The sequence below is a fragment of the Fundulus heteroclitus genome, chromosome 2, assembly GCF_011125445.2.
Source record: "Fundulus heteroclitus isolate FHET01 chromosome 2, MU-UCD_Fhet_4.1, whole genome shotgun sequence".
Taxonomy (NCBI): Eukaryota; Metazoa; Chordata; class Actinopteri; order Cyprinodontiformes; family Fundulidae; genus Fundulus; species Fundulus heteroclitus.
Genome location: NC_046362.1, coordinates 22,219,266 through 22,230,946, shown reverse-complemented (window position 1 = coordinate 22,230,946; position 11,681 = coordinate 22,219,266). Strand labels below are relative to the sequence as shown.

Below are 11,681 nucleotides of genomic sequence, written 5' to 3'. Positions count from 1 at the left end.
TGTTAGATCTCGGTGCTGCATTTGATACAGTTGATCACAATATTCTCCTAGAAAGACTTGAACATACTGTAGTGATTAAGGGGAAAGCATTAGGCTGGTTTAAATCTTATCTGTCGGACAGAATCCAGTTTGTTCATGTTAATAATAAATCTTCCTCAAACTCTAGGGTAACCTGTGGAGTACCACAGGGTTCAGTCCTTGGACCAATTCTCTTTACCATATATATGCTTCCGATTGGCAAAATTATCAGACAGCATAGGATTCATTTCCACTGTTATGCTGATGACACTCAACTATATTTATCCATAAATCCTGATGAATCCAATCAATTACTTCGATTACAGGCCTGTCTTGATGACATCAAAAGCTGGATGACTTTAAATTTCCTGCATTTAAATTCTGACAAGACAGAAGCTGTAATCTTTGGACCAGAGTCCTCAAAAAATAAACTTCTAAATCAGTCACTTAATCTGGATGGCATTAACTTGGCCTCTGGTAATAAAGTAAAAAATCTTGATGTTATTTTTGACCAAGACATGTCATTTAAATACCATATTAAACAGGTTTCCAGGGCTTCCTTTTTCAGCTCTGATTACCCTGTATGTTCCTAACAGAGCACTTCGCTCTCAGACTGCAGGTCTGCTAGTGGTTCCTAGAGTCTCTAAAAGTAGAATGGGAGGCAGATCCTTTAGCTATCAGGCTCCTCTCCTGTGGAACCAACTCCCAGTTTTGGTCCGTGAGGCAGACACCCTGTCTACTTTTAGGACTAATCTTAAAACTTTCCTTTTTAACAAAGCTTATAGTTAGAGTGGCTCATGTTCCCCTGAGCTACCTCTATAGTTTTACTGCTATAGGCTTAGGCTACTGGAGGACCTCAAGGCCTATTTCTCTCACTCTACTGACTTCTACTGTTCTCCAGTTTTGTGTTGCTTGCCGTCATTTCAGCTTTTAACTTTTTGTTCTCTCTCTTTTTTCTTCATAGTAGGTACACCTGGTCTGGCGTTCTGTTAGCTGTGGCATCATCCAGGGAAGACAGATCATCCGCTATTATTATCTAATGTAGAACAGATTACTAGATCAATGTGTGCTTCTGTGCTTTTTTGTCTCTCTTGTTGTGTCTCTGCTCTGTCTTCTGTAACCCCAGTCGGTCGAGGCAGATGACCGTTCATACTGAGCCTGGTTCTGCTGGAGGTTTTCCTTCCCGTTAAAGGGGAGTTTTACTTTTCACTGTCGCTTCATGCTTGCTCAGTATGAGGGATTGCTGCAAAGCCATGGACAATGCAGACGACTCTACCTGTGGGTCTACACTTCTTCACGAGTGAATACTGCTTGTCGGGACTTTGATGCAATCAACTGGGTTCCCTTATATAGGAAACTTTTTTGACCAATCTGTATAATCTGACCCAATCTGTATAATATGATTGAAAATTGACTTTGGAAAGTGCCTCGAGATGACAAGTTTCATGAATTGGCGCTATATAAATTTAATTTAATTTAATTTAATTTGTCTCTGATAATTGTTTTTTTTCTTCCTTTGCTGCTGAATCTACGAACCATGTGAGGCGGGCCTTAGTGAATGAGAAAGGAAGCTTGAGAGGCCGCCTCGTCACATGGTATCAACTGAAAATGTAAGCAGCAGGCGCCATGAGAAACCACAACAAGCTAAGCTAGTCAAGGCACTTATTGCTGTCCTTCCTTCAAAGATTAAATTTTGGATTCTTAAAAAATAGATGTGATAGCAGCAGCTACACGTGTGTCCTCCTACACTGCTATGTTTATTTTGGTTGGGCTGTGGGCTCAGCAGCTCTTGCTTTTTTCACAGCTGGTATGTCCCCCCAGAAGTTAGCACACAGCTTCAGCTGCTTCAGCTGGGAACCACTGATCAGGCCCGAAACCTCTGGGTGTAGACCTGGACCTCCAAAAGCATCTAAAGACAATTACAAGGTCGGCCTTCTATCACCTGAGGAACATTTCCAAAATTAAAGGACTAATGTCTCAGCAGGATATGGAAAAACTAATTCATGCGTTTATTTTTAGTTAAATTGATTAGAGCAATGGTGTTTTCACAGGTCTGCCTAAAAAGTGGATCAAACAGCTGCAGCTGATCCAGAACGCTGCTACCCGTGTCCTCACTAAGACTAAGAAAGTAGAGCACATAACCCCAGTTCTAAAGTCCTTACACTGGCTCCCTGTATCTCAGAGAATAGACTTTAAAATACTTCTGTTAGTCTATAAATCCTTAAATGGCTTAGCTCCTAAATACATCACAGACTTGTTATCAGTGTATCAACCCTCCAGACCACTCAGGTCTTCTGGCTCCAGCCTACTCTGCATACCTAGAACCAGAACCAAACAAGGAGAAGCAGCATTTAGTTCCTATGCTCCACTTATCTGGAACAAACTTCCAGAAAACTGTAAAAGTGCTGAAAGCCTGAGTTCCTTTAAATCAAGATTAAAAACACATTTGTTTAGGATTGCCTTCGACTGTTCTAGTTAAACTGTTTTGCTGAAACATCATTAGTTAGACTTTGTAGTCCAACTGTTTTTAATGTTTGCTTTTAGTTTCTATTCTATTTTGTTTCTACATTTTATTCCTACTTACTTTTATTCAGTTTTTTTCTTCCTGTATTTTAATCATGTAAAGCACTTTGCATTGTCTCTGTACTAAAACGTGCTATACAAATAAATTTGCCTTGCAATACTGCAACATGATTGGTTTGAACTGTTTGTGGTTCGGTCACAAACGGTTGAACTAGGGCGATACAAGATGGATTCTTGGGTGTTTGTGAACACAAAAATACAGCGAGAATTCAGCATGCAGGCAAGGTTACCAATACTCAAGCCATGGCATTTAAACAAGTTGATGACAAGTTGAGTTGATGCTAAGGTGCTCAAAGTAAACCAAGAAAATATCAGTAACCAAACAGTGCATCAAGAATTTAGCAGATGACTGGTTAAAGGCTTTATTCAAACTCTTACCTACAGAGACTATTTGGCAGAATATGTCGTACCATTTCATTGATACATAGTTGTTGTTTTGTTCTCGGGATTTAATGATAAAAAAAGCTTGAGGTGTTCAAGTCACTAGGGGTTCAGATGGTTCTGGGGTTTAGTTGCGAAAGATATCGAGGTTCCAGTGGTTTGATGGCAAAGGATACAGATGTTAAGAGCTAGTGATAAGCAAGCAACACTACAGGAGAGTTAACAAAACGTTCATGACTGAGACAGAAGCAATTATTATCAGTGGTGTAAATGCCTTGATTGACATATTTTTCTTCTAGGATTAAAGCAACATTACAACCCAAGTGCTAAGAAGCTCAGAGGTGGCAGCCCAGCGGTCTGCCCTGGTCTCACACTAGTCTGACATAGATGGGCCACAAAGGGACAATTTCTATGTGTTGCTATGTTTATAATTTTACGTTTTTCTGCTTTGGTAACAGTTTTCAAAGCTATGTAACTCATAGCAGCAACTTGTTCCTTAGAAGTGTCGTTAAACAAAATACACAGATCATATGAGTTCTTTTAATAACCACCTCGTAAGATAACCTGCATCAGCAGGAAAAGGGTGTAATGACAACGTGTTTATTGACAGCTTGACATAAAAGTATTTATTTACAAGGTCTCTATGACTTTTCTTCTTCTTCTGAAATCACATGTTTACTTGGTAAGAGCACACACTATGACCAGATTGGCCCGGTTAGATGTGTGCATGACTCGTTTACCACTTTAACACCTTTTTAACCCCTGGTTATATAAGTCAGCTGTGAAATAAGGGGAATTTAGATTGAGGTTATGTGTTGTTGACCAGTCTTTGAGGGTTCTGGGACAGGCTTTTTGTTGTGCAAAGGGTCCAACTTGTGTTCAAAACTAGAATAATTTATTCCTATCCACCTATCCTTTTCAACATTTAAAAGAATTCTGTATAATTTCAAGTTTGTTACTGCAGGATTAAGCAGATCTAATTTATTCCAGATTCTGCTGGCAATTGTATCAAAAACGTGGCGGGTTTGCAAAAATAAAAAAAATAGAAAACTTATTATACTGGAAAGACGTTTTCAAAATTGCCTTATATAGACACATAACTCATACTGTGTGTATCCAGTCTACTCTATAGGTCCTATATTATCCTTACGGGGGGAAGGAAGCTTTTAGCTTTTCTGCTCCAACTTCATGGAACAGTTTACAATTAGAGCTTAAACTTTGAACTCTAGTGTCCCTGAATGTATTTAAGACCATAATAGAACTCATTATGTTTAAGTTGCAGAAGTGCAATTGTTTTACCTGAGTCATTTGGATATGTTTTATTGTAAGTTTATGTTTATTGTGACTATGTGTTGTAATTGACTCTCTGTTTGCTACCGGTCTTGGCCAGGTCTCTCTTGTAAAAGAGATCTTTTGATCTCAGTGGGACAAACCTGGTAATATAAAGGTTATTATTATTATTATTATTACTTATAATAATAATAATAATAATAATAATAATAATAATAATAATAATAATCTTTCTGAGAAAGACTACTAGGTTCCCATTAAAAGTATGTGTGTAAATGTTCTGCTTTTTCTAAAATGATTTTATTTTTTGCAGTATCACTTTACTGTACTGTAAAAATGAAGGTACATAAATAAGGAAACATTCCAAAGTCTTTGTCTGAAATTGCAAAATAAATGGATAAATAAATAAATAATAAAAGTAATTTCTAAAATGAAAATAATTTCTAAAAATTAATAAACAAACAAAAATAAAACAAGGAGGAGGAGCTTGAAATTGGCACATACTGGGAAAGTCAGGACTGTAACCAGGTCAAATCCAGATGAAATTTGATGTTTACTTAAATGTGTTGTTGCAGATTTTGTTTTAATCAACCAATTTAAGAAATTACAGATTTTTACTTATTCAATGCTGTAGCTATGCTAAAATCCCAGTACACAGACCTTTGCTGTTATTTTCATAATACAGTATTTTAGAATAAATTCTAGTAAACAAACGGTAAAACGGGATAATAGTAATCAAATGACTAATTTTCTAACAGTAGAGGTAAAATGCATACATAAAATGTTTTTGGAACTCAATTTGTGGCTTGCTTTGATTATTCCACACAGCCATGGATATCCCTGGCCAATTATATTTGACGTTTGTAAATACAAATTCTCCATGTCTCCGAGGATGTTGAAACTCTGACTCGCGTCACCGTTTTGTAATTTTAAAGACCAATGAGAAAAACTGTAGGGGTTTCTAAAAAAATCTTTTTTTCCCCTTTTTCAGAAATTAAACTGAAAAGGCGAGACTTGTTTGAATTGATTCATTACACACAGGGCTGTTACACACTTAATCCCTAATGTGGGTTCTCAGAAAATTGTATTACCACATTAAGGCCGTTGAAAGAGAGTTTAAATGTACAAATGTGGGTCTACTGAAAAGTACATTATTGTACTGTAGTTTCAAGAACTTATTCGTAAGGAAATGTTTATAAAACTAATATTAGATGGGCGCATGGTGTATCACGGCAATTATGAGAAAACCTACAACATTGTTGTGGCATAATATGACACCAATGTGTCGTATTGTAAAATCATTTGACGTCTTCAATCTTTAACAATTCACACCCTTCCTTAGTTACAATTGAGTTTTATTTAAAATTCTAAAAAGTCTAAATGGGATTGTATATTTGTAGTTTAGTTTTTCATTAAGTTGATTCCCAGACTAAGCTGCCTTGTTTTCAGACATTGAATCAGAATCAGGTTACCTGTTATACATCCTTTTGACCACATGATGGAGCCATTTGTCATTTTCTCTGACGTCAAAAGAGACCACTTGTGCATCAGCTGCAGGATTAACCTTTTTCTATTCATAAATAGCAGTGTAGCTTTAATTTGGCAAATATCTAAATGAATACTTAAATATGATAAATCTAATTCATTTTTCTCTGGCTCCACATTTGGAGAATGTTTTGGGGTCTGGACAGTTTGCACTGATACAAAGTTCCCATTTTTAAATCAAAAAACCTTTTAAAAATATTATAATGCTGACTACTTCAAACCCTCTTAATCACTATTGTCCTGCTGAAGTGAGAAAATATCATCCTAATATTGCCTACATGGACGCTTTACAACTCAGATAAGACTTCTGTCTGATAGATAAACAAACAGACATAATTATTAGCCCAATTATTCCATCAATCATGGCATAATTCACTAACCTGACAACAGCCAGCTGCATGTATCGCTCCGCCTAGCTCCACTGTATGGAGATAATTTCCTGCCAAAACGTTGTAAGCAAAAAAATGTGTTGCACACAAATAAAACCTGTCTTGCACACAAAATGATATGTCTCACACACAAAAAATTGTTTTGCAAACTGTTCGCCAACCTTGCGCTCAAAATATCATTTATAAGTTTTCCTCGAGTACAAAACGGTCTGTGCTTGCACAAAACAGCCTCTGCTCGAGTACGAAACAATCCCACCACCGCTGCGGTAAATTTGTGCCAAAAGTCACGTGATGCATTAAGAGTTGTTGTTCAGACTTCCCGACAGCAGGGGGCGCACCCAAAAAAACTGAAACGCACCGGTTTGGCTGAGGAAGAGAGACGTGATAACACAGCTAACAGCATCAGCACCCCACAGGTAACTTTCAAAACTTTCCCGGTGAAAAAGTAACAGCTCACTGATAGATCATGTAAGATTTTAGTTAAAGGCCCTGTTTAGTTTTATCTCTGATCTAAAAATGCTGTGTAACGGACTTTTGAAAAATAATGTATTTAGACTAGGGTGACCACCCGTCCCGCGTAGCGCGTGCGCGCACAGCGTTTGAAGCCCAATTCATGTGTCCCGCAAATTGAGACCGTGTCACGCATAATCAATGCTTTCTCAAAAAAAAAGTTGGTCGCTCTATCCTGGAGCCCCAGGCAGCCAAACGAACATTACTTGACAGTTCAGTAGGCCACACCCACCTCTCAGTTGAACTGCTGACAGGGTTGTCAACTTTTTCATTGTTGTCATGACTACTACGCACGCACGCGCATACCAGACACACTGGGAAGAAACGTTTAGAGGCGCGCTTTCTAAACGTTCTAATCTAAACGAAAATGGAGAAAGAGACTGAGTCATCATCGCCACCAGCATTTAAAAAGAGAAGGTGTGGGTACAAGAAAGACTGGGAAAATGAATATTTGTGGCTGAAAGGTGTTAAGGGGGATACCGAGAGGGCTTTTTGTGACATTTGCAAAACGTCCTTCTCAATCGGACATGGAGGGGAATACGATGTCAAACGACACAGACTCACGGAGACTCACAAGAAACGAGTCCAACAGAAAGAAACATCCAAATCTATGGATGCTTTCCTCCGACCTAAAAACGACTTTATAGCTGACAAAGTGACTGCTGCAGAGGTGACGAGTGTGTATCACACTGTCCAACACGCTACATCATATCGAGCGGGAGATTGTGGCACAAAGCTAGCCCCAACGATTTATCCGGACTCGGACATTGCCAAGAGGATGGCCTGTGGTCGGACGAAGGCAGAAGCCATTATCACGGATGTACTTGCCCCTGCCTCCGTCGAAGATTGCTTGAAAGTCCTCAGAAGACCACTGAATGAGCAACGAGAGGCCACAACCAAAGGTAAATTTAAAGTTATGTTCATGGATGTAACTGTAACATTGTTGTGTGTTAGCTATTTGTGTAACATTAGCTAGCTAATGTTAACTAATCATGTTCTTCTGCTGGTATGTTAAAAGTCAACTTTTCCTTCAGTTCACATTGCATCAGTGGCTAACGTTAGGTAACATAATGCTGCTCATCCGTGCCTTCATGAAACCAGGCTCTGTGTATCCTTACATGATTGTGAGCAACATTTCACTATTAGTTATCTCCCAAACGAAACAAACAAAACCAACTATAATTTTTGAAAAGGTATAAATATTTCTATAGATAATATTTATATAAAATCAATAAATATCAAAGCAGTAAAGGAGTATCTTGTAATTTTTTTTTATTAATAATCTGTTTTTAGAGAATCTCTTTTAAGTTAATTTCAATTTCATTGTGCAGTCTTGCACAATGACGATAAAAGAATTCTGATTCTGATTTCAATCCCTTCTAGAAATGACTCCACGTCTTAATTCTTAAATCAACATTACAGCATTTTTGGTTGTTACAACAGCAGTTACTGTCACATCGCTGCTCTGACAGGGAGCTTATTCTCGGTCAAGTAGTGGTAAAACAGCTATTGACCACAGAGTGCCAGTGGCAGTCTGGGAATAAATTCAATTCAACTTTATTTACATAGCTCCAATTAACACATGCCATCTAAAAACCCTTAACAAAGCCTACCTATGACACCCAAATGTGATCTGCATGAGTTCATTTACTTTTTATAAAAGTTAAATTTCACCTAGCCACCCTTAAGGTGACCAAGATTAAAGATACACTCACAAGGTAAATAAGTTTTTTTTCAAGCCCAAGGGGCTCCACCATTATGTCTCCATGTTATTTATACATGTTAATGGTATCTAAATAATGTGCTTGTGCTGCAGAATGTTCCAATAATTCAAATGTTTGAGATAAACTTTAGTACAAGCAGTTTATTTTATTAGTATACTACTCTTTTAAGTTCATCCCATCTGTGTGTGTGTGTCTCCACAGCCCATACACCATTCTTCTCAGTGGCTTCAGATGCCTCCAATCATGGGACCACCAAGCTCTTCCCACTGTCAGTGCGTTACTGGACGCCAGACTTGGGAGTACAGAGGAAGGTCCTTGATTTCTATGATGACAGTGATGAAACATCTGCCGCCATCTACAACCAGATAGTTACCAAGCTGGAGGAAAACGGACTGGGACTAGACATGATATCTGCGTATTCTGCTGACAATGCTAGTGTGAATTACGGGAGATACAACTCTGTCTTCCAGAAACTGAAAGAGAACAACAATTGCATTTTGAAGGCAAACTGTGTGGCCCACATCGTTCACAACAGTGCAAAACACGCAGGAGATCGGCTACATATCGACATCGAAAATGTCGTCAACAAGACCTTTAGCCACTTCTCCTCATCTGCCAAACGCATTGAGGAACTTAAATCAATTCACACCTTTGTGGAGACAGAGTACCAGTCCCTGCTTAGACATGTGCCCACAAGATGGCTGAGCTTGTGGCCTGCAGTGAAGAGGCTTCACGACAGCTGGGCTCCTATCAAGACCTACTTTCTCTCTTTGGGAGAGGACGAGTGCCCAAAGTCCCTATGGCGGCTCTTCAAGGATGACCAGGATGGTGAGGGCAACCCCCTTGATCTACAGGTAATTAATTTTAATTGCACTCAACTTTTTTTCCATCTAAGTATTATTACATGAAACAGGGATTAGAGAAATGATGATAATGCAAACAGTGTCAGCACACAGGATCATTGACTCTCCTTACGTCTTTTAGGTTTACCTGTCCTTCCTCAGCAATGCGCTGAAGATTTTCCATGACACTGTGCTGGTGCTGGAGCGAGAAGATGGAACTGTCTGTGAGCTCTATGATATGATGTTCACCCTAAAAACCAAGCTACAGCAACGACAGAGTGATGGTTTCTTTGGGGCCCAGACGGGTGTACTCCTCCAGCAGTTTCCAGACAGACGGGCAGCTGTGCTCAGAGAGGACATGTGCAACTTCTACCAGTCCTCCCTCACCTACCTGGAGCAGCGCTATGACTTCTCAGACTCCAACTACCAGAAGAAATTGGCTAGCCTGGCACTAAAGAAAAGCCCATTTAACTTCTCCCATCTCTGTGAAGCTGTAGAGGTCCTGCAGCTAAGCAAGAAGCTGGACATGGATGCGCTATATGATGAGTATTGTGTCGTTCTGCCGCACCAACAGGCCATCGTGCAGTCTGGAGCTTCAGTTGTGGAGAAGTGGGCCACCTTACTCAAGCACACACACACACCAAACATGACAGCATTAGCTTCTTTCCTCTTGAGTGTACCAATCACCAATGCTTCAGTGGAGAGGGTCTTTTCACTGATGACAGGATGCTGGACGGACACAAGGAACAGATGTTCGGTAAACCTCATCAAGTCAGAAATTCAGGTGAAGAGCAACTTCACATTCAGTTGCAAGGACTTTTACACTTATGTAGTGAAAGAGAAGGTTCTCCTCAATGCTGCACGCTCCAACAAGAAATACAACTTCAAGAAGAAACCTGAAGGTAAGAAACTTAGATATGTAAGACTCCATTTGTCTAAGATGAAGTTTGATTGATTTTGAACATTGGTGGGCTGTCTACAGGGGTGCAAATGTGTCACTTTTGGGAAACAGTAGCCTTTTAGGTCAAAATATGTCATTGTTTTGCATAGGATTGTATCTTGGCACCTTTTTGTATTGTTGTCACCTTGTGATGGTGATGGGTTTGCACTCCTCTGTCTATACTGGAAAACCATTTGGAAGCCTATCATAAATTAATTCTGTCTCTTATCTTTCTTTCTTATTTGATTCAGATGCTGGTGAAAAGGTTTGAGTCCTAAAGGTGACCCCAAAGTCCTAAAGGTGACCCCAAAGTCCTAAAGGTGACCCCAAAGTCCTGAAGGTGTCCCCAGAACACTGAACAGTTTTTTTTTCCTGCGCCTGCCTTTACCAACATCCAAGTTCACCATCCTTCCTCCCCCTTCTCGTTCTGTGAACCTCTGGAGTCGTGAGTTAAGACTTTTTTCTTTTTTTTTTACAGTTCCTGTGGTGTAGAGCAACTACAATTCCTGTTAATCCTTTAATTTAAAATTATAATTTATTTGAAGTGAATAAATTGTAATGAAAAATAAATAAAATTAAATAGCTAAAGTAAATCGGAATTGGAAGTGCATCTGTTCATTGAATGTTCAAAGTATTATGAATCTTTTTTTAGAAAGAAATACACATTGGTTGGCCTATTCATGAGCATACATCAGCAATTACACATGTTTATGGGAATAGGGCATTATTAATATACAATGTAAGGTGGTATGTGCTAGAAATGTGTAAACCACTATCAGTGAGTCTGCCCGAGAGGTGGGGGCACCGCCGCGCCAAGCAGTGTCCCACTTTGTCCCTCAGAACATACCCCTTGTCCCCCCTTGGGCTTATTAGCAGGTGGTCACCCTAATTTAGACTATGATTTGATCTTTACTCTCCTTTCAGAATTAAACGTCTTTGGAGACGTGTGGTGCGCAGGAACTAACATACACAACAATGTGCTGCACTCAGGAGAGGACAACAATTCACTTGACCTGTCAAACATGTTAGATAACTTCTGTTGTCACCATTTATTTGTCCCAAGACTACAACTAAGTTTTCACACCATCAGCAGTGGCTGGGATGACAATTCACTCAGAACTGAGGGGAATCTAACACTCAGTCAGTTATGGAAGATGGGAAGCATCCAGCATGCTGTGGTAGAACCAGAAATCACAGAGGTAAGAAGGATTTTTTTGTGCTGGCTATTATACAGTTTCTCACATTAATGCGTATATTTCAAACCAGAAATTAATTTATCTGATCACTCCAATACAACAAAACATTGAGTACATCAGAGAGGTGGCACTGAAACTGGTTTCTTTGAAATCTGTTTATTATGGTCCTTCAAAATAATTAATGGATTTTGGAGTCATTTGCTTTTCCATCCTTAGCTTCATAAATTTAATTATATTCAGTAAGTTGTAGCAACAGAATCACG

At 39.1% G+C, this 11,681-nt stretch overlaps 1 protein-coding gene across 1 annotated transcript; it reads left to right on the top strand.

Annotated features, from left to right (window-relative positions):
- Positions 1-7,494: 7,494 nt before the first annotated feature.
- On the top strand, positions 7,495-11,104 carry LOC118556511. Its single transcript, XM_036145056.1, has 4 exons — positions 7,495-7,618; positions 8,642-9,294; positions 9,425-10,184; positions 10,474-11,104. The coding sequence occupies exons 1-4, from the start codon at positions 7,495-7,497 to the stop codon at positions 10,491-10,493; spliced, it is 1,557 nt and encodes a 518-aa protein (XP_036000949.1). The 3' UTR covers positions 10,494-11,104.
- Positions 11,105-11,681: the final 577 nt, after the last annotated feature.

Coding starts and splice junctions, on each gene's coding strand:
- LOC118556511 (XM_036145056.1), top strand. CDS start 7,495: ATGGCCTGTGGTCGGACGAAGGCAGAAGCCATTATCACGGATGTACTT. Junction 9,295..9,424: donor GCAACCCCCTTGATCTACAG/GTAATTAATTTT, acceptor TACGTCTTTTAG/GTTTACCTGTCCTTCCTCAG. Junction 10,185..10,473: donor CTTCAAGAAGAAACCTGAAG/GTAAGAAACTTA, acceptor TATTTGATTCAG/ATGCTGGTGAAAAGGTTTGA.